This window comes from Canis lupus, chromosome 7 (genome assembly GCF_003254725.2).
Source record: "Canis lupus dingo isolate Sandy chromosome 7, ASM325472v2, whole genome shotgun sequence".
Lineage (NCBI taxonomy): Eukaryota > Metazoa > Chordata > Mammalia > Carnivora > Canidae > Canis > Canis lupus.
The window spans coordinates 16,340,220-16,363,030 of NC_064249.1; the positions used below are offsets into that span (position 1 = coordinate 16,340,220).

Below are 22,811 nucleotides of genomic sequence, written 5' to 3' on the forward strand. Positions count from 1 at the left end.
CCCTGCTGCCTGTGCTGTGGATTGGGATTCGTACCAGCCAGGCAGGAGGGATGTGGGTTCCTGTTGGCCCTCTCGTTGTGCTCTCTGGCTGCAGCCGGGCTGGGTGCTCTGGATCTTCAGAGTCACCAACCAAGGGGGAACATAGCTGAATAAGTGAGGGTCTCACTCCACCTTCATGGTCACTTTCCCAGTTAATCAACAGCTTTTGGTTTCTCTCTTTTTTTTTTTTTTTTGTCTCAACCACCATGTCATGTCAACACCAGAGCCCAATGGGAAGAGGAGAGACCTGGGTCTCCTTTTCTTGGTCTTCAAATGTCGGATCTGCCAACAGCAAGAGAGACCATTTTGGAAAGAAGTCAGAGGACCTGAGGTCAGCGATCTAACTGGGAGGAACAGAGGACTGGCTGTGCTTCCAGGGTCCCCATGCTATAAATTCCAGGCTCCACAGAGGGGGAGGTGTGCCCCTGAGAGGGGGCTCCAGAGATTCCCTGCTCCTGTAGGCGGCCCTTCAGGCTGCTGCCCCAGGTGCTGACTTCATCCCTCCAGGACATCCGGGCCTCCCCAAGGGATGTGCCCCCCACAGCTGCCCCCCACTCCCTGATTTCCCTAGCTTCCTGAAAGAGCTCTGCTGAGATCTTGTACACAACTTCGGGTACAGTACTGTTTACTTTCACAGCACCTTGTGAAGTAGAGAGGAAAGTAAAAGTTAATTAAGTCACTTCATCCAGAACTGAAAGGAGGTTTAGAATTTCACCCGCAAGAAATGGTCCAGGGGTGGCGATGAAAGGCTTACACAGTATAATTCATCTGCGGGGAAACTCTCCCTGCCCTCCTGGTCCTCCCACAGCGTGTTAGCACTCACACCCTTCACCTGGAATATCTGTGTGTATGTCTGAGATAGTTTAGGTAAATTCCTTTAGGAACATTTGTTGTATGTAACTGTGTGTGCAGCACTAGGCTGGGCACTTCACGTACACAATCTCATTTCATTTTCCTCAAATCCTATGAGGCAGGTACTATTATTACACCCATTTTAGAGATGGGAAAAACTGAAGGTCAAGATAGATTTTTGTCATGAGCTGTGTTGGAATGGACCTGGAATCTGGAATCTGATCCTGAAGGTCTTCTCTCCCTCTTCAGAGAAATACATGTATGTACATGAAAAAATTTCATATGCATACGTCTTGCCACCTAATACTGCCTATTTTTTCAAATGTCAGAATGTGTTAGGTAACATGGTATAGATTTTTAAAAACACAACCAAGATGTACTATGTGAAGTGATGTTAAACTTACTCTGATAACATTTTGCAATATATACACATCTCAAATCATTGCATTCTACACCTTAAGCTAATACCATGTTACGGGCAGCCCGGGTGGCCCAGTGGTTTAGTGCCGCCTTTGGCCTAGGGTGTGATCCTGGAGACCCAGGATCAAGTCCCACGTCGGGCTCGCTGCATGGAGCCTGCTTCTCCCTCTGCCTTGTGTTTCTGCCTCTCTCTCTCTCTCTCGAATAAACAAATAAAATCTTTAAAAAATAATAATACCATGTTACATATCAATTATATCTCAACAAAACTGGAAAAAAATCTGATTCCCAGAGAGTTGAGTGGTTTGCATGGGGTCTCACAGCAGGTTCGTAAAGAAAGCACGAGATCTGGAATTGCTGCCTTGAGAATCCAACTTGCACAGGGCTATGGAATTGGGAACTAGCAAAACTCAGGCTATCCAGTGAACGAATTAATGAAAGAGCAAGAGCCAACGTACAGACAAAGGTGAGTAACTTAGGAATTAGCTGGTTTAAGACCATCAACATCAGATCTGGCAACAAAAGATGTACATTGAGCTTCCAAGTGGTATAAGTTTAACTTCCTGTTTCCTTCTCTTCCCTAGTCAATTGCACGAAGGATCCTACTGACCTTTTGCCATTAATGCCTCTCCTCCTGACCCCTTTCTTCTTGTTGAGGGAATTCTAGGGTGGTATTTACTACCTCTTCAAAAGGAATCAAAGGAAAACAAAACACACATAATCTCAAAAGGGCTAAGGCTTTCTTTAAATCCTTCCCTCCCCCACTTACTGCCACACACAGACACTCCCAAGTACTCCCTGGAGAAGGTATTCCATGACTCAGATTGCTTTCTTCCAAGGGGCTTTACAGGAGCAAGATCGAGGAGGAGTGAGCACAAAAATGCAGTCCGGGATAAAGCTTGGGATAGGTGGGAACTTTCTTCCATAGTGACGTGAATGGATCGTCCTCTGGGGAGCTCCTCGAGATGGGATGCTCGGATCGGGGAGGGAGGTAGTAGGGGAGGCGTGGAAAAAGCAAAGGCTGGAACCAGGTGCCCCCTCCCCATCCTTCCCAAGGCAGCTGTGTGTGGTGCTGCAGTAACCCTGCTACTCACATCCGCCTCGTTCCAGAGCCCCGGGATGCAGAAGGATTCCAGCAGGTCACTGCCACACAGCAGCAAGATCCGCAGCTCTGAGGAGGGGGAGCAAAGATTGCACAGGGGTAAGTGGAGACCTGGAAAACATGCAACTCCCAGCCCTTCCCCTGTTAATACAGAAGTCACCAACCCTTGGGGTTCCCGCACCCAGCTCTTCCAGGCTCCCCTGCACTGTGTGGTGCGTGCAGTATAGAAGCCTTTGCCCCCCACGCCCCCGGCTCATTTACAGACCACTCTTGCCCTTTGCGAGAGGAGCTGTCATTCAGGGAGGGTCTTGGCTTGCCTGGTTCGGAGGGGTTTCTGGGGGCCCGGGTCCTTCCGTGCTAAACCAGGATGGTTGGTCATCCCAAGAGAGACCGAGCCAGCTATGTGACTTGTCTTAGATCTAAGGGGCTCTCTCTTTTGCTCCCCATCAAACTTAATTGTCAACATAGTTTGGCTTCCATGCTGCTGTGCATTATCCAGGCTTCATCACAAATGCTGACACGACGGGGGGTTGGGGGAACACCGAGTGTACCCATGCGCTACTGAGTTAATCAGATGTCCTCCCTTTCCAGGGCCACCGCCCTCAGCAAACAGCTTGAGAAGCAAGGCTGAGCCCACCCGCCTCCTTCCCAGGCGGGCTTCCTGCTTGTCACTTATTTTCCTTCCCTCCCGAAGCCTGCCCTGAATTATCCCAGCATGGCCCATCACGACAGGCAGCAAACTCACTGACTTATTAAAACTGAGCAGTGGGGAGAAAAGGATCCCAGGATTCTCAGAACCACGTGGGGGAAGACCTCTGCCTGGGTGTGACTCAGTGTGCAGCGTGTGGTTCCCAGGCACCCTGGGCCCTCTGGCAAGAGGCCGTGGCTGTGGGCATCTTGTCTGAAAGTGTGAGACAGCCCTGCTCGGAGCCTTCCAGAAACCACTGCCACCCTGCACCGACGCAGAGACATGGCTGTTAGGCCTGCCTGCCTGAGACCACACAGCTCCTCGGGGACCTCACAAGGACTTTCAGACAGTGACCTGGTCCCTGCTGCGGGAGTCTCCAGATGGCACAGAGAAGGAAGGCTGCTGGGCTGACGACAGTGCCAACATCTTGTTGTCCCACCCAGGGCAGCCCTTCCCCATGGGGCTCCTCCTCATGGAGCCATGGGGTCTTAGCTCCAAAATATTCCTGTAGCCTCCCCTCCCCTTTACATCATCCCGTAGCCCAATCTGCTTATGTACGGGGACCTTAATTTATCTTTATATCCCCAGGCCTGGCAGAGTGACCCGCACACGGTAGGTGCTTGGGACGTACTGAATAAGTGAACAGCAGACAAGTGACCACAGAAGCCATGGAAGCAAGCTGTCCAGGAGCCTCCTGGGTGGACCTCATGGCCTTTGTTTTTGGAGTGGGGAAGGGGGGGCACAGGCAAGAGGTGTCTCCCTCCTTCCATGCTATGCCATAGGCCTTCTGGCCCAACTCCCCATCTGTGGAGATGAACCAGCCTTCATATGGCTGAGAGGAGCCAGACTGGGTTCATTCCTGGGATCCTACTGTTCCCATCCCCTGCTTGGAACCACCCAGAGCTCTGGAGCTCTTTTTCTGTAGAAAGAGAAAGAAGCCGAGGCTCTGGAGCTCTGACTGCCTAAGATTTCAGTTGGGTGGCCTTGTCCAGAGGATGTGGCAGCCCTTGTCTTTCTCTGTGTCAGTGGGTCTCAATGGCGGGGGTGGGGGGGGTAGGGGGGGTGGGGGGGTGCAGAATGATCTGGACCTGACAATGCCTGGAGACATTTTTCAGTTGTCAAGACGAGGGAGAGAGGTGGGCTCCCGGGATCTGGTACTCGGAGGGCAGAAATGCTGTTGAACATCCTACAAGGCACATGGCTCCCCCCACATCACAGAACTGTTTATTTCCAGATGTCTATGGTCCACAGTTGAGAAAGCTTTGCTCTACAGCCATGAAAATAAATCTCTTTTCTATTCCCAAGCCAGAAACTCATTTGAGTACATGGTTGGGGTTTTCTTTCTTTCTTTCTTTCTTTCTTTCTTTCTTTCTTTCTTTCTTTCTTTCTTTCTTTCTTTCTTTCTTTCTTTCTCTCTCTCTCTCTCTCTCTCTCTTTCTCTCTTTCTCTTTCTTTCTTTCTTTCTTTCTTTCTTTCTTTCTTTCTTTCTTTCTTTCTTTCTTTCTTTCTTTCTTTCTTTCTTTCTTTCTTTCTTTCTTTCTTTCTTTCTTCTTTCTTATTTTTTTAAAGCCAAAGAACAGAAAGCTTAAAAGTGAGGTCTCCACCTTTTCTTGCAGGACCAGAACAGATGCATTGGTCACAGACCCCAGGCCCCATAGCAGAGCTTGGGATGCCACGCGTGGCCGCTGGAGGGCAGCAGCGGTTCCTCCTGGTTTATCGCAGGAGCCCAACGCAGGCAGTTCCAGCCCGCAAAGCCCTGAGTCTGGAGCAGCCTCCAGGAGCAGTCAGGGGCTTAAGGACATGGAAACCGAGCCTTAGAGGCTAACTGAGCTGGGAGGAAATGGCTTTTTCTTTCTCGTGAGCCAGAGGGCCTTCCAGCACAGCAGTGTGGAAGCAGGGCAGCCCCCTTCGGCCTCCCTCCCCATCGTTCGCCCCTATGTAGGGATCTGGAGCCAGGAGGCCGAATCAGTGGGGCCCCAACCACACTCCCCTCCCAGGAATCCCGGGTCTGTGAAGCCCAGACCCCAGGGCCCTTTGCAGCTCCCCTTGCCCGCCAAGGCCACCTGTACCACACCAGGCCCCCAGGCCACGAATCTGTCCTAACATCTGGGGCCTCCCAGCTTTCCTTTCTTGGAAAGAAGAGCAAGATGGGGTAGGGCTAGCCCTGCCCGGTGCAAGGCGGCAGTAAGATAAGGAACTCTGAGGGTGCCGGCCTGAAGCACACTGCGCAAGCGCTCGTCTGCGCGACTCTCTGCAGGCCCGGGAGCTCCAGGCAGCTGCGGCCAACACACTGGCCCTGGGGGCCGGCAAGGGAAACAGGGTCACGCTGAAGCTTGCCACAGCACAGGCTTTCTGGGACAAGGAGCGAGAGAAATAGACACTGAACACAGTTAAAGGTCTGAGGATGGCTCTGAGCCTGGCTGGTCAAGAAGACTTCCCGGGGAAGGCCGCTCGGGGCCAGGTGTGGACGGGCAGGGAGTGAGAGTGTAAGTAAGGCTTTGCTCTCTTCCTGGCCCTTGGGGCGTTTGGGCAGAACACCTCAGAACTGAGGAGTTTTGAGTACTCAGCATCTTTGTTGTTAATGCAATGTATTTCATATAATTTAATGCTTTGCATTGGCGGCATGTAACAACCAGTTTGCATACTTCCTGAAAAATCTTTAGAAATGGTTCTAACAAAACAGTAGGAGCCAACTCAGGTACGCCACAACCCCTCCGATCAGAGGGCATGACCCAGAGAAGCCCCTTGAGTGACGTCACATCTGCGGGGCCTCCTGGGAGAGAACCCGATGCTCCCAGGACCACAGCAGGAACACCTGACCTCCAGCCCCCGATGGAGGCAGACCAGGCAGGCACTGGCCTGGCGTATCTCTGCAGCTGGGATTCCAGATTGAGCGTGTCTGCTGGACACCAGGCTGCCCCTCACGCTAGAGTTCCAAGCATTCCAGTTGTCACCGACCTTTCCTGTCACCTGGTCCCGCGCCCACTCCTGCTCCATTCTGGCAGCTGTCTGTTCTTTCCCAGCCTCACACCCTTGTATCTCTCACCCGCCCTGGAACCTTGGGAAGAATCAGTTTTCTGGTTTGCTTCCCAGGGTCCGGCAGGACGCAGCTCATTTCCACGGGTGAGCCAGCTCCTTCCCATCTGACCGCCCGGTGGAGGCCCCGTCCACCCGCTCTGGCCTCGGGCCCACACACCCTCACACAGACGGGGGCGCCTTGGCCTCTGCCCCAGGCTGCGGGGAGGCCTTGGAGGCAGCTTTCGGCCTCCTCTCCCCTCCTTGCCCTCCAAGCCCAGAAGTCAGGAAGAAGAAAAAGAAGACAGGGGAGCTCCTCTGCCTCACGCAGTGTCATGGGCAAAAGAAAGGTCCCTCTGGCTGCCACTGAGGCCTAACTTCCACGTGTTTTGGATGAGGGAGAGGAGGCTCTGCAGGGAAAATTGCCAAGCCATCCCATCCTACCTCCTGGGGACTGGCCAGATGGGAGATAACTAAGACTCTCATCTAGTTTGGAGCAATCAGTCTGAGAGCAGACACAACTCAGGGTCTCCAGACCTCTCCCCTGCCCCACTTGGCCTCCGCCCCATAGAAGCAGGAAGCTCCAAGTGTCCCCCTTTTCCAGCCACACTTACCGATTTCCTCATACCGCATCACTGTGCCCAGATTGGCGTTCTCATCTAGGGAGGAAAGAGGTCACGGAGAAGCATCAGGGAACTGACTTACTGCTCCCCAACACTCAGTCTGCCAGGGGCCTCCAGAGGAGTGTGTGGGATGGGGTTGAGTGTGGGGAAAGTGGGGGTCATTGCTTCCCTACACAGCGGGCATCCATGCACGGTGAACGGGGAGCAGTCCAGCCCAAAATGGAGAGGGAGCATCGTCTCCTTGTGCTCTCGGGCAGGAATTCAGATTTCTGGGACTTTAATTGTCAGACAGCTTCACTGGGAAGCCAGTGACGAAGGCACACACACTCACGCTGAGCACCTTCTGTTTCTTTCTGTATTTTAGGGAGGCAGTCCACAAAAGCAATGTCCTCTACGCTTAGGGAAGCAGCTTTTAGAGTCACAAGGAGGTGGCCCTCTCTCCTTAGGGGCTGCCTGGTTCAAGGAACAGGCCAAACTGAACATGTTGAGATTTTTCCCACGGCAGATGCAGCATGAGCCCGTGGGAGACGAGAAAGGTGGAGCCTTTGACACGCGGCGCTCTTAAGTGTGCAACACCCACATGGGGGTCCCTGGCATGCACAAAACCACAGAGGTGCCACCTGGGTCCCTCATCTCCTCTCCTCCTCGGTCACCCCTCTTAGTTCCTTTTCAAGATGCCTGAAATTGGAAATCTCAGAAACGGCAGAAGTCAGCCCCAGAGAGTCTGAGGAATGAGGTCTAGACCTTCAGCTCTTCCGCAGAGTTGAATCGGGGGACCCTGAAAGAGCCCCCAGAGACTCGGATGCTCTCATCCATGCTGAGTCCTTGAAGGAACAGCCAGAAGCAGGGAATTAAGGGCAGAGCATGTGGGTTAGTAGCCTATCAGCAGGGGCACAGACACTGCCAGAGCTGGAAGGCCCCGAGGGAGGATTCCAGGCCCCTGAAAACTCTTAAGCATGTGGCCTCATTCTGTGTGTGGGGGTGGAGGGGGATGGGAAATGAGCACATCACCGCAGAGGGCCCTCAGCAGCCCCAGGGCAGGCTGGTCACACCCTCTGGCCTCCTGTAACTGCTTGGCCCTGCAGGCCTGGGGACATTTCTGTTTACTTCTCTTTTCTCTTCACCATGGCTCTATAAATGATCATCCCACAGCAGGTGCTGGGAGATGTTTGCTGAATGAATATAGGGAGGGACAAAGAAGACACAGGACCCGGAAAGAGGGTCCTTGCTCCCTTACCCACAAAGGTGAAGCGCTCCACGGGCGGGCGGACACAGCAGATCCGGCTTAAACTTTCTCCCACCTTCCCCAAGATCTTGGCTATGGGAGAGAGCAAGACAGACAGGGACAGAGGGAGAGAACCACTCACAACTTACAGCCCGGCATTTGGGACACTTAAACAACAGGGTTGCACTGGAGGGGGCAGGGGTTGGGTAGTGGGAGGCAGGAGGGTAGAGAGAAAGAACAGAAATATGACAGCAAACATTCCTTCTCGTTCACAGTCCAAGTCGCAAGCATTTTGAGCCATAGACTGGAATCTATATTCTGCTCGTGTTTAATATACTATTAAAAAATGGAAAATACGGAAGAGGGAAATAAAGAAAGAAGAAAATAAAAAGCACCCATAACCCCATCCCTGGAGATAACCACCACTAACATACTGGTATATTATTTATTTTCTTCCATTTAAAAAAAATGCATTATGCAGGTATGTTTGCATACCATAAGTTGGCTCATATTCTGAATTTAAAAGACATATGGGCTATTTGGGTTGTTTTCATTTTTTAATATGAGCCTCAGCCTTCATTCCTTCCCATGAAGACGGACTTTATAATAATGAGACATCCTACTCAACCAGCCGAGAGGGATCCGGTTTTTGATGACCTCTCGGGGCCCTAATCCAGAAAATTTTTCTGAGCCCCCACATGTAGCTGTGTAAGAACGAATAAATTCTGCCTTTTTGTGAACTACCCTGTTTAGAACAGACTAATATAACAGCTTATGGTCTCTAGATGTGAAAAGTAATACCAGGATCTGTCCCTTGCAATTAGTTGGTAAAAAAAAAAAAACAAAAACAAAACTATTGGAAAAAATGTGGACCTTGGTATTAAATAGTCCTGAATATGAACTCTGACTTTTCTACTTTTGAGCTGTGTGACCTTAGGCTAATCACTTGCCCTCTCTGAATTTGTTTTCCCTTGGTAAATGGGAACACAGTATCTATGTCACAGAATTGCTGCGTTAAATGAGAATCCGTGTAAAGCACTGAGCATTGTACGGGCATACAGTACTAGGCGTTGGGTAAATGTTGGAGCCCTTGCTCTTTGCCACTGAAGAGGTGGCTAAGAGTGTGCGATTCTGAATGCAGACACCTGGGTTTGAAAGCCTAGTCCTGCTACCTCATCACTGTGTGACCTTGGGCGAGATCCTCAACCCCTTTGAGAGAGGCAGAGAAAAATGCTGCCTTCTGTATTTTTAATTCCCAGCTAAGACAATTATATTTATATTTAAATGCAGAAAAAAATGCACGCCCATCAACCCTGTCTCTCTCTGTCTCTCTCTCTCTCTCTCTCTCTCTCTCTCTCTCTCTCTCATTGTGACTATTTCTCCCTGAGGCTCTATTTTCAGGACCAGAGCATCCGCATCACCTCGTTAAAAATGCAAAATCTCCTCTCCCTCCCAGACCTACTCAATCACATTCTGGAGAAGGACCTAGCAATTTGGATTTTAACAAGTCCTCCAGTTGATTCTGAAGTTTGAGAACCACAGCTTCACATCACTGTTCCCCTACCTGCAGTGGGCTTGGTGGACACGTTGCTGTTCTGGTAAATGGGCTGGGGGGTCTCATTCTGGGGCTGTCCGATCACAGGCGTCATGGAGGGTGTGTTGACATTGGAGAGGATGCAGCCAGTCACCCGCTGGGAAAAGGGAGAGGTACAAGGTTGGTGTCATTAGCCAAGTGACTTATGAGAAGCATTCCTAGTTATCTTCAAATGTTCATCTGCTCATCTATCTTGGGGAGGCCACTTGGAGGTGGTGGCTGGGGTGGCTTCTGGACCCAGCTGTACCATGTGGCTGCACTAGGCTGGCAGGAGGCAAGGCAGCTAGCTCAGGGCTGGAAAAGCATGGGGTCTACTGCTGCACAGACCCTGGTTCAAGTTGTTTGAGCTCTGCCCCCTTCCGGCTGCGTGACCTTGGATTGCGAACGTCTCTTGAACCTCAGCTCAAGAGTTGAACACGGACAGGCCACGTGGCTGCCTTACGGGGCTGTGGTGGGATGGCACATGTGAGCATCTGCAAAGCATTTGCCTGTAGAGTATTTGGCACCTGGCAGCCGATGTTGTAACCCTCTGTGTAACGTGCATACCTGCCCTCCCTGCCTGCTTCACGGGGCTCGAATGAGGTCATGTCTGCAAAAGGGCTGCGTAAGCTTGGGAAAGGTCATACAAACACCAGGCACTATCGCCACCTGCCGCCTCTCCAGGCCAGAGATGCCAATGACGGGGCCAAGGCAGAGAGCGGTGCCAGGCCAAGCAGGATGTGTTTGTGTGGCAGGAAGGGGGGGGCCTCTGGGCACTCGTGCGCCAGCTTGCCAGTGTGCATACACATCCCAGACCCAAGCGGAAATTCTATGCCTATTATCCATTGTGCTGTGTTATCTGGCCTGCTGCTTCCCTCTGGTGCCGCAGAAAGCAGAGAGCTGATAAGGCTGCATTCTTCACAGCTGACCCAGAAGCAACCCCCCTTCCCTGCTGTGGTTGTGAGAGCCCGCTACAGGGAAACAAAGGACGATTTTCAATCAGGTTAGCTTTCCAAGGGCTGTTGCTTATGCAAGGTCCCTTCCCTGAAAGCCGGTATCCCACCTCCGCGCACCACTCTCTCTGGATTCCTGAGTCCTGCTGCCAGAGAACCCCAAGCCCCAGGGCTGCCGTGACCCCCTGAAGGCACCTCCCCTGCACAGGCAGAGAGCAGCGCTGAATCCTCCTGAGCCCCGGGGAAGGGCAGGCATTTGTTCTGTGGGGTAACCTGTCACTTCTGCAATGCTCCTGCTGGCAGGAGGTCACAGCAGCATCCAGCCACATCTGGGAGCCAGCCGAGGCCGCTACCAAAGGCTCTTCTTAGCCTGCTTGATGGGATTCTCTGCCCAGTGGTGGCTGGTGGAGTGGAAGAGGCAGCCTGCCTTCTTTTTTATAATTATTTCACCTCCAGAAAAGAAAATGCCATGTTCTCATTTAGTAGCTGTCCTGGTAGCTGAGGACTTCTTGCTCCCGCTGCTTGCATGGCTGGTCCCGCTGGACTTGTTCTAGGTAGCGAAGAAGGGGAGCCTGCCCCACTCTGCCCCTGTCAGCCCTCCACAGGCTCTTACGTTCTCAGAGGCCTTTCCAAGCACAGCTGTGGGTCACCGACCAAGGAAGGCCTGTGTCACTCTCCTACAGGTCTATCTTCCACACCAGGAACACCGGCCTGATGGTAGAACAGGACAGATGGGGAGTCACCAGCCTCCACTCTCAGGCAGGGGCCCTTGGGACCCACTCACATTCTCTACTGGCCTCTGCCCATCATGTGACAGCTGAGCTGCTTGGCCCAGACTCTTGCCTCTGGGCAGGAGTAACGGAGGGAGGGTTCGGGAAGGCCAGGCGTGCAAACGGTCAAACAGCAAGCAGTCAGGCCTCAGAGCTGGTACAGCTAGGACTCGGGCATGTCTGCGAGGTCCCTGATTCCTCCTTTCCACCATGGAGTCTGAGGCTCCTGAGTGATAAGAAGGTGCAGAGGCCCCGGCTGAGCCCCAGCTGACATGTAGTGTGAGAAATAAACTTAGGGGAAGTTACTAAGATTTGAAGGCTGTTTGTTACCACGGCATATCTTAGCCTATCCTGACTAAGACAGTAAGATGGGATGTCTTTTGTCACTGCTGTTGTTGAGACCAGCCCAGGGAGCAAGTCAGGGCCACCCTATGTCGGAGTCCTTCCAAGGGGACCAGAGAAGGCTCAGGATGTGTGTGAGAGATTCTGAAAATGGCAGGAAGGGAGATGCGTTTTCTCTGATTCCAAGGGGGACCAACCCAATCGATCAAGCAGCCCCCAGCTAGAGCTCTCCCTCTTCCTCTTCCTCTTCTTCTTCCTATTCCTCTTGACTCCCTGGCTGGTCAGAAACCCTAAGCTCCAACTCTATTAAAATAAAGCACAGCTGCCCAGCTGGTGGAGCGTGAGGTGACCGGGGTTGCTGACCGCTCCCCCTGGGGACGATTCAGACACCCACTGACAGAAAACACAGATGGGTAGAGATGCTCCCCGTGTTAGAACAATGCCATCTGGTCTGCTGTTTGGGGCTGAGGAGGGCACCGTGACAGGGTGAGCGGAGGTGAGCGGAATCCATTGCACCTTGCCTTGGTCGGTCAGGCTTCTTGCTATGGAAGGCACTGCTCTTCATCCTATCGCCGTGGAAATCGATGGGCTGGTGTTGATCTGGGAAGGGTGCTTTCTGCACACTCTGATCACTTGTTATAATCTGGCAACCAGCTCTTCAGTCGCTACAACTGGGCGCAAGCCACTGGCTCCCATCTGTGTTCACCAAACAATGGCTGTGTCCTCAGATAGGTTGGCTCACCTCTTTGGGCTTCCTTTCATCCACTAATAGAACGAGGACCAGAACACTGTCTGCCTTAGAACTCACGTGAGGAGGAAAGAGCATGAACAAAGGTACGATGACTGGCAGGGGTGAGGTGCCTCGGCCACAGCCCCCGGGGCTGGAGTAAGGGGACTGGCAGGTGCTAAGCAGATGGGGCAGGAGCATCTTGGTGGCTTGTACCTCGTCCCACAGCTCCTCTGTTCTGCCTTCCTTGGCCAGGTCTCCTTCCCTACTCACTTTTTGAAGTCTCTCCTTAATCCCACCCTGGGTTTGCTGTCAGAAGATGAAAACCACCCCAAGTCATATGAAGCAGGGGGAGCGAGATGGGGAGCAACCCCTGGAACTATTTGGGTTCCTCACTGACTGCCCTCCTTCCTGCTGCTCGAGGCCTGCTATCCCACACAGCTGGCTGAGAAGCAGGAAACTGAACCAGGTCAGTAGGCCAGCAGCACCCTTCCCCAGCCTGCCCAGCTGCTGGGGGCCACCCGCCCTGCCCCGCCATGGCCCAGCTCACCTTCATGAGGTCCCGATGGTGTTCCAACACACTGCAGGTGGTTTGCCAGGTGTCTTGATAGCACTCCCAGGGGTCCACCCTAACGTAACCAGAAAGAGGTTTCCCTTGGATTCTGTTCTCACACTCTTTCTTTAGTAATTCCAGAGAACATAGCTCAGGGAACTTAGCCAAGCTGCTCACACCGAGATCCCAAATCAGATCAGATGTGGGCGTGAAACACCTCCCTACACCTCAGTTTCCCCGTCTGTAAAACGAGGACGGTATGGAGCTTTGGGAAAGTTATATGGTCTTTTGGTGCTCACCTTCCCCACCTGTAAAATAACTATGTAACTCTCTTGTGGGGTTATGAGAAGGGCTCCATGAGGTTTATAAAGTGCTTAGTACAGAGTCTGGCTCTTGTGCTTCCCCACAAGATGAAAGTTCTGCTCTGGGCCCTGTGGGATTGTGATAAGGATGAAAAGCCAGGCCTTCCTCAAGTGGTGGCTACAGATATTTGAATTGGGGGATCTGCCCCTGTGTGCCTCCCTGTACAGTGGGGGGCAGGGGAGGAGGCTTGTGGGCACATAGGGGAGGTGTGCCCCCAGACTGAAAGGCAGAGCCACACACACTGGTCGACTCCTCCTGTCCACCAGTGATGGGGGAACAGAGGACTAGCTGAGGACAAAGCACAAGCCCGGGGCAGCACACTGACAAGTCCTTGAAACAGGCAGAGGGACTTTCCTCTAGGGACTCGACTGCCTTGATGTTAATACTTTGCTAAGGGCAGAAGGCAATCTTAGCCCGACCCCCAGGGGCCTGTAAGTCTACTTTAATCTCTAAACCCTCAAGGTACGAGTTGGCAATCATCCCCCAAGCACAGGGCCCACCAGTATACATCTGAAGGGTCTCATGACTCAGGTTTTATTAGACGGTAATAAATGACCTTTTCCCAACAACAGCTAGCCCCCTCCAGGTCCTGGAAACCTTGCTTCCAAAACTCCTTCAAACCCCTCCCAACTCCCAGGTATTTAATCAGCCACCCCTCACAGGCCCGGGGCAGCAGCTCTTCCTGCCCACGGGTCCTGTCCCTGGGCTTCAATAAAACCACCATTTTGCACCAAAGACATCTCAAGAATTTTTCTTGGTCACGGACTCCGGACCTCACCCCACCAAACCTCACCTATATTCCAAAACTTCATCACCAGGATGTGAAATGAGCAGGGACCTAGCCCAGGCTGATGCAGAGCTTGAGCTTAATTGCCAACTTAATGAGCTGCTAAATTGGGATATTTCTCCAACATTTTCTCAGCAGTTGAGCATTCCCTGCCCACCTCCCACCGGGCACACACACCTAAGCTTCCCAGTGGCAGAGCTCACTGGAAACCCTGGAGAGGCAGCTTGTGCATCAGGCTCCCCGTATCCCTGCCCACCACCCGCCCGCCTGAAACCGGCAGAGCAGACAGGCTCCCCCAGCCCAGGGCCCCAGGGCCCCAGCCCCTGCCTCTGGAGCTACCTGGGCCTCCCCAGAGATCTCAGTTCTTGGAACTCTGATTCTCCCCAAGTGCCTGGAGCAGTGCAGGGGGGCGGGGAGGGGGGAAGAGCTGGGTAAATATTCGTTGAATGAATGAAGCAATTCTTCCAGAATTCTCTAGTCACATCCAAGCAGGAACAACCTCCTGCCGGTATTTTTCCCCATGGGACCCTGTTCTCCCCAGGAGATCCTGAGCCACGATGTTACAAGGCCTGGTTCCTCTCCCTGACGCCACCACAGAGGTGCTGTGCGCTGTGCTCCCTCAAAGCCCTTGAGCTCTCTGGGTCTGTTTCTCACCAGAGAAAAGGCAGCTGTCGCCGCCTGTATGAGGCAGCCTCTCAAGGGCAAGGGTTTCTCACACGAATCCGTGCTCACCACAGGCAAGGATCGCTATTTAATTATTATGGTCGCTTCCCTTCCCTGCTCTCCCTCCCTCCCACCCCATCTCTTCTCCCTCATTGTGAGGTCAGCTTCTCTTCACTTCCCTCCTTTCAGGGAAACCTCTAGGTGCTGCTTATTCTTCCGTGGGGGGAAATTACAGTACAAATGGTGTGCCATTATTTTTTTAAAGCGCCATTTTCTCATGCAAATTATAACTGTAGGAACTTTGGGGAGCACAATTAGCGTAATTAGTGGAAGCTTGCTTTAATTACACTGCACGGGCTCGCGGGCGTCTGCAGCTTGGTGAGGACCGTGCCCGGGGTCTGAGGGAAAGGCCGGAGCCGTCTCGCTCCCCCGGTCAGCGTGGAGCCCCAGGGAGCCCGAGTTCAGGAACGGGAAATGAGGAAGGCCAGGGAACATTCTCGAAAAGGTAGTGAGAGTCCATGGGAAGTAACTGAGGAGGAAAGTGGAGAGGCATTTCCGATTTCCTGGCCAGGCCTCACCCCTAATCCAGTGATGCTTCAGGAATACTCCTGGATCCCAAAGTCCCAGAGCAGAAGGAACCCTGAAGCTTCCCTCTTAAGTCTGCGGGGCCCTATGGCTTGTTATGAAACAAAGCTGTAGATAGGCTGGGCCACCTGGAAGGAGGCATAATTTCTGCCGGCAGGGGGGGCAGGGGGGACGAACACCTCTTCCGGCCTCCCCAACCCCGGGGGGGATCCAGATGGATAAGGGGACTCCTCCTCTTTCTTTCTTCCCTTCCCTTCCCTTCCCTTCCCTTCCCTTCCCTTCCCTTCCCTTCCCTTCCCTTCCCTTCCCTTCCCTTCCTTTCTTTCTCTCTTTCTCTCTCTCTTTCTTGGATTTCATTTATTTACTCTTGAGAAACCCAGAGGCAGAGACACAGGCAGAGGGAGAAGCAGGCTCCATGCAGGGAGCCCGATGCAGGACTTGATCCCAGGACCCCAGGATCACACCTTGGGCCAAAGGCAGATGCTCAACCGCTGAGCCACCCAGGTGCCCCACTCCTCTTTCTCCACTCACCCCCAGTGAGTCCCAGGCCACCCACTCTGGCAGTCGCCAGGCCAGCCCTACCTGATCCAATCGGAATTCTGGACGGCCAGCTGACACATGATGAGGCGGTGCCGGCTGGACACAAGGCCCTGGGGGACGACAGAGCAGTCACCGGGGGGCTCCCTCGGCTCCCCACGGCCTCCCGAGACCCCATCCCAAGCCGGCCCATTATTCAGGGGTGGCCATTTGCCAGTGGTGGCAGGGACCGAGGGTGTGGCCTCCCGCCTGTCCATCTGCCACGCAGACACGGTGACACGCCGAGAACGCAGGCCACGGGATGGGCCACGCCCAACAGGGTCAGGAGGCGAGCCTCTGGATGAAGCCGCCAACGCGTGCCCAGCACGGGGACAGGGATGACACCTAACCCCCGCAACGGTGCCTTGCCCCGAGGCTCCACCTGGCCGTGACCTCCCCGGTGCCCACCGACAGGTATGGGGGTGGAAGGGGGGATGGACAGCTGGAGGGCTCCTAGACCTTCCCGGACATGTGGCAGGGACCGAGTGGCAAGGAAGGGACTTCTAAATCAGATCAGAAAAGGCAAAGGTCTTTTCCTCCTAAACTCCAGAAAAGACTTGGCCAGGCCGCAACCGGCCGCCAGTGGCCCTCAGCGGTGCGGCCACCCCGCTTCTACTGAGCGCTGACCGGGCGGCGCTCCAGCGGTCCCCAGCGTGGGCACGGGCCTGGGCACTGTTCCTGCCAGCTGCTGCCCAGCGCCACCGGCTCAGGTGTGCCGGAGCACGACGCCTGCTATGGGGCATTGCGTGTTCCCAGGAGGTGTAGCCGAGATGGCAGGGGGGCAGCTGTGGGCTGGGAGAGCCACGAGGTGGGGGGGAGGGAGGGAAGGAGCAGAGAAGCAAAGGAGGAACCCACCTGTTTTCCATAGGAGTCGTGGACAGGAGAGACAATCCCACCAATCACGATAAACCTTCCGGTTTTGTGCAGATAATCCCTGGCTCTTTCTAATTAAGAGAAGAAAACCACACATTATAAAGAGGAAAAGTGTGGATCAAAGGTGATCTTTGAAATCAATACGTTCTGCTCTGCAGGGCTTATTGCCTTTAGGCTTTCTTGCCATTTACATGGAAAGGGCCAACTTTCTCAGTTATGTTGGTGATTCAAAAGGTTATGGGATGAGATCCTGGGCGCAAAGCAAAAGGATTTAGAACTCAAGGGGATTAAGGCCCTCAGCTGGTGGACAAGTCGGTGGCTCAGGGGGATTTAGAGCAAGCACCTCACTAAAGACCATTTGAGGGACAGATTGGGATTTACACCTTGGATCACTTGCAGAAATTCCAAAATGGAGAAAAGTCTTAAAAGGAAGAAGAACAAGAGGAAAAGGAGAAAAAGCAGCTGCCACCTTCTTATAATATGAAAGGTGGGTGATTGCTTCATGTCAGAAGAGAAAAACCACCGAAACAAATTTAAAAGGCCTTCTACATAATTAGGGAGAATTAACAGGAAACCCATCATTATAGCTGATTGAGAAAAGTTCAGTCACAGAAAAGCCTTTTTTCCTTTGGAAGGAATTTCTGATGCTGCTTTTAAAAATTTACCAGAGACAAGCTCGATTTCACTTCCATGAGAAAATTCAGAAAATTAGGAAGGGAATGAAAATTTTGGTCCTCACTTCCAATGGGGTTCCATATGCAAACCCAACAGGACCTGAACTTGTACCGCTGAGGAAATGTGGTGTGGACCTATTTTATAAGTGAACGATCCTGTACATGAAGGCGGCCCTTGGGTAGCAAGGCTGGTTGTGCCGTTTACAGGCAAGTTTCCAGGATCTCCTTGCTGCCTCTCTTAAAATTTAAAAATAAGTCTCATCCCATTTGCCTCTTTTTTTTTTCTGCCAATGTGAAATCTCTTAATTTCTTTTAAACAATAATTAACACACTATTTTTTAGCGCCGTTTTGGATGTAAAGAACAATTGAGCAGATAGTACACAGAGTTCTAAATACTCAGCCCCCACCTTCCTATCTCCACCCCCACACCATTCTCCCTATTATTATTAATATCTTGCATTAGTGTGGTTCATTTGTTACACTTGATGAGTCCATACTGACACATTATAATTAATTACCTATAGGCCATAGTTCCCTTGAAGAGACACCATGTTGTACCATCTATGGGTTTGTTGTTGTTGTTTTTCAAGCTTTTATTTATTTATTCATGAGACACATAGAGAGGAAGCAACATAGGAAGAGGGAGAAGCAGGGTCCAAGCAGGGAGCCTGATGTGGGACTCGATCCCAAGATCCCGGGATCATGACTTGAGCCAAAGGCAGATAGTTGCTCAACCACTGAGTCACCCAGGTGCCCTCCATCTATGGGTTTTGGCAATTGCATTAATAACATGTATTCACTGTTGCAGTTGCATTGAGAATAGTTTCCCTACACTCAAAACCCACTATGCTTCACCTATACATCCCTCTCCCTCCCCCTGCCACAGCCCCTGGTAACCACAGATCTTTTTATGATTTCTCTAGTTTTGTCTTTTCCAAAACACCAAGTAAGTTGGGATTGTACACTATGTAGCCTCTTCAGACTGGCTTCTTTCATTTAACAGTATGCACTTAGGGTTCCTCCATGTAGTTTTGTGGCTTGATAACTCATTTTTTAAATTGCTGAATAATATTCCATTGTCTGGATGGATCACCAGTTCTTTATCCATCTGTACCATTTTTTAAAAGGTTTTATTTATTTATTCATGAGAGACACACAGAGAGAGAGAGAGAGAGAGAGAACGGCAGAGACACAGGCAGAGGGAGAAGCAGGCTCCATGCAGGGACTCGAACCTGGGACTGTAGGATCAGGCCCTGGGCTGAAGGCAGGTACTAAACCCCTGAGCCACCCAGGGATCCCCTGTACCATTTTTTTATCCATTCACCCATTGAAGGATATCTTGGTCACTTCCAGTTTGCACTGGTTTTGAATAAAACTGATATAACATTCACGTGCAGGTTTTTGCGTGGACACAGCTTTCAACTTGACTGTGTAAACATCTAGGAGTGTAGTGGCTTGGATCGTATGGTGATAGTACGTTTGATTTTTAAGAAACTGCCAAATTGGCTTCCAACGTGATCGTTCCATTTTGCATCCCCACAAGCAATGAATGAGTGTTCATGTTGCTTCACATCCTCGCTAGCATGGGGAACTGTCAGGTTTTTTTGGATTTTAGCCGTTCCGATAAGGTATGTGACCTCTGCTTTTTAAAAGAGTGATATTACTTTGCTCATTCTCAAGAAGTCTCATTTTGAGGCCACGGACAAATTGAAGACCTTACAACAAAAGCCTTTGGATATTTGGGTAAATTCCATGCCTCCCCTCTCTTCTCTTGGCCTTCATACTGCAGTCTTCACTGAGATCATTTACATCTGGCCCTTAGCTGTCACCGAGTCTCGGCTGCAATAAGTCAGAGCTCCCTTCCTCCCACGTCCTCTAAAAAGTGGCCCCTCCTTACTCTCCACTCACCCAAGCTTTTCATCAGAAGCTCTGCTCTACCTCACCTGTACTTCTGCCCGGCATCGCCCTGCTGGACTGCTCTGCTAGCTCCCTGTGCATCCAGTTCAAGGGACTTAGCCGGGAAATCGTTTCTGAAAGTTTATGCCTTCACTCCTGCACTGAGTCCTTCAAAGCCAGAGACTTTGCTGCAGGCAGGAGGTCCCCAACTCACAGCTAAAGGAGATGTGCACTTAACATACGGAGAAGCAAGCTCGGTATAAAATGATTTGCATTCAAGCAACCTTGACCAGACACATTGCCATCTGAAACACTGTTGTCCTCAAGAAAATGGACCTGTGATCCCAATGTGGTTCAGTCTGTCACGCATGCTGAACACTTCTGTGTTCTTTTTTTGTGTTTAAGATTTTATTTATTTATTCATGAGAGACACACAGAGAGAGGCAGAGACATAGGCAGAGGAAGAAGCAGTGTGGGGAGCTCGATGTAGGGCTGGATCCCACGACCCCGGGATCACAACCTGAGCCAAAGGCAGATGCTCAACCACTGAGCCACCCAGGCATCCCTCACTTCTGCGTTCTTAAGCACCTGCATAGTAACTCATTTATTGAGCAATGGGTGCTTAACAAATGCTCACCTAGAAGGCTCATGTGGCTACTTTCCCCACTCTTGTTCTTCTAGAGTGTCCTTTCACTGAGCCACCTCGGGCCAGTTAGCCACTCACTCCAATCCTTAGATGACACTCCAGAATTTCCAGAGGAAATACATTGCCCCAAAGAACCTCATCGCCTTAGAAAATGTTACCCTTTGCTTCTAGCCAAGGTGAGGGGCCACTTCTCCTGGCAATACTCTAAGGTTCTCTGTCTCACAGAGGCTACTTCTTTTCTTTTTTTTTTTTTTTTTAGGTTTTATTTATTTATTTGAAAGAGAGAGGGAGTATGAGTAGGGTACGGGGCAGAGGGAGAGAGACAGCAGACTCCCCACTGAGTAGGGAGCCCAACACAGGGCTTGATCCCAGGACCCTAAGATTGTGACCCGAGTCTAAGGCAGATGCTTAACCAAGCCACCCACGTGCCCCACAAAGAGGCAATTTCTGAAAGGAACAGCCCCAACTCTGTACCCTAAAAGAGGATACTTGATCTGAAGTAGTTAAACCCAGAAGAGTCATGATTGTGATGATACAAACAAATCACTTCAGTTGTTGAGCACAAAACACCATGATGGATGCCAGAGGAATAAGAGGGTAAAGATAGCTTTATTTATTATTCACCAAAGGTTCACAATAATGGAGAAACAGAAGGCTATACTGACAGATCTAATGAGAGGCAAATTGGGTGAGTTCCTATAGCTGTGGCTTTCAGTGTTGTAGTACAACCCACAGTAAGAAATATATTTTATACCTTGACATAATACATACCTCTGTATATGTATAATTAACTGAAACAAATATGTTGCAATACCCTTAACTATGGAAATGCACACTGATATTTTCCATGTATTCTATTCCAGGAATCATAAATTTAAATAAAAAGCTGGTCAGAACCTATTATTGTGTGGCAGCCTATAGTTTGAACAACTCTGTGCTAATACTGAGATACTAAAGGCAGGGAGAAAAGGGACAGGAGAGATTAATTTTGCCTTGCCAAAATGTGTTTGCCAGTCTTACCCACTAGGTTGGACTGGAGGTCTGCAGACCCGGTGGGGGTGAGGGTGAGGAAAGGCTACTTAGCACTATTGACTAAGCAAGTTGGAGTCAAACTTCAGAGGGCCTGAAAGCCAGGCCAAGGACTATGAGCTTTATGCCAGAGACTGTTGTTTGGTCAACATGTATTCCGTGGGCCACTTGCACTGAAATCACCGGAAGGTTATCACAATGCAGACATCTAGGTCTCAGTCCAGAGTGACTGAATCAAAATCTCTGGGGTTGAGATTTATGAGTCTACATTTTCAATTAGTGGCCCCCAGTGATTCCTCTCTTCTCTGAAGTTTGAGAACCCTAGACATACATAGACAACAATGATAAAGTTGAGAAGTATAGACAATAGAGAATCATTAAAGGCTGTTAAACAGGGCAGTGGCATGCTCTGAGCTGGAAAAAAAAAATCATAGAAGGGATAGTGAAGGTAGTCAAAGTCCTATCTTAAATAAGGTAATCATGTCTGGTAGGAAATTTGGGGTCAGGTAATAAGGGATGGAGGAGAGAGATGACCCATCAAAACTTCCCAGAGAATGTCCAGGGTTCACAAAAAGTAGGATTTCCTTCTCTCTTCAGACATTTTGCTTTGCTTTGCTTCTGGGGTTTTGCAGTTGAATGTGTCAATGCATGTGTCATTAATCTTTTTAGACTGCACCTTTGTGATTATACTAATAGTACTAGGTTTTATACTCAGCGATCCACTAGTTGCCTGATTATCTTCTAACTTGAATATAATGTCAAGCAAGAGAGAACTGTCATCCAGCTAAAGAAAAGTGGCCAGGAACAGGTATGATTATTCTCTTCCTTGTTTCCCAAATCTCTTTGGGAAAAGAAGTCTGCCTAAGACGTCTAATGCAGAAAGTGTGGTTTTGTGGAAGCAACACTGAAGACATCTAGATCTTGGGTGAGTCACTTCATTTCTCTGAGCTTTAACTTTCCATATCTGTAAAATGCTTTCTTTACAAGTTTGCTCTGAGAATTGAGTGAAAAAGTTCATAACACCCACACGGTTACACTGGGGAATTCCACTAAACATTTAAAGAAGAATTAAGGGGCTCCTGGGTGGCTTAGTCAGTTAATCATCTACCTTCAGCTTAGGTTATGATCCCAGGGTCCTGGGATCAAGCCCTGTATCAGGCTCCCTGTTCAATGGGGAGTCTGTTCTCCCTTTCCCTCTGCTGCTCCCCATTTCTTCTGCTCTCTCTCTCTGTCAAATAAATAAATAAAATCTTTTAAAAAATAGAGAATTAAAACCAAAGGTACAGATGGAGCTAATGTAAAACATGGTTATTGTAGTTGATAACTAAAATGATTCTAACCCCCAATTCCAATGTGTGTGTGTCTGTGTGTGTATATTACCCACACCACGAAGTAATTCTCAGACACTAGCAGGGATCATACAATCAACTGAATTCTGACCCTATCTACCTAGAGATAGTATCAGTTCCCACAGGTTAAGGATTTAGTCCTTCGAGACAGTCTCCTCCCCTTTAGATGCCAAATTGCAAGGCCAAGTTGTCACCTATACTTCTGATCAACTGGCTGTAAGTCAGGTGTTCCCATGGCCACCTCCTGGGGTTTGATTAATTTGCTACAGTAGTTCACAGATCTCAGGAAGCTCATTTACTCACTAGATTACCAATTTATTACAAAGGATATTAAAAAACATAAACCAACAGCCAAATGAAGAGATACATAGGGCAGGGTCCCCAACAAAGGAGCCTCTGCCTTTGTGGAGTTTGGGGCCTCATGGTATATGGTATCTAGCATGAAGGTATGTGGAAGCATTCTGTTTCCCCAAACCGGAAGCTCTCC

General features: G+C 50.6%; 1 protein-coding gene and 1 long non-coding RNA gene across 7 annotated transcripts in view; one reads left to right on the plus strand and one right to left on the minus strand.

Annotated features, from left to right (window-relative positions):
- The window catches only part of NMNAT2 (nicotinamide nucleotide adenylyltransferase 2), a 194,102-nt gene that overhangs the window by 20,145 nt on the left and 151,146 nt on the right, over nucleotides 1–22,811 (minus strand). For 5 of the 6 annotated variants that reach the window (XM_035719187.2, XM_025430055.3, XM_025430054.3 and 2 more), the window contains 7 exons: nucleotides 16,712–16,800; nucleotides 15,863–15,930; nucleotides 12,880–12,958; nucleotides 9,529–9,655; nucleotides 7,977–8,057; nucleotides 6,731–6,775; nucleotides 2,406–2,482 (listed from right to left, as the gene is read on the minus strand). In XM_035719187.2, the coding sequence (XP_035575080.1) occupies nucleotides 2,406–2,482; nucleotides 6,731–6,775; nucleotides 7,977–8,057; nucleotides 9,529–9,655; nucleotides 12,880–12,958; nucleotides 15,863–15,930; nucleotides 16,712–16,800 (566 nt within the window). The remainder of the gene's footprint in view (nucleotides 1–2,405; nucleotides 2,483–6,730; nucleotides 6,776–7,976; nucleotides 8,058–9,528; nucleotides 9,656–12,879; nucleotides 12,959–15,862; nucleotides 15,931–16,711; nucleotides 16,801–22,811) is intronic. The other variant, XM_035719186.1, reaches the window with a different exon arrangement.
- Nucleotides 2,373–4,052, plus strand: LOC118355270 (uncharacterized). Its single transcript, XR_004817389.2, has 2 exons — nucleotides 2,373–2,512; nucleotides 3,005–4,052. It is a non-coding gene; the product is annotated as an uncharacterized LOC118355270 (long non-coding RNA).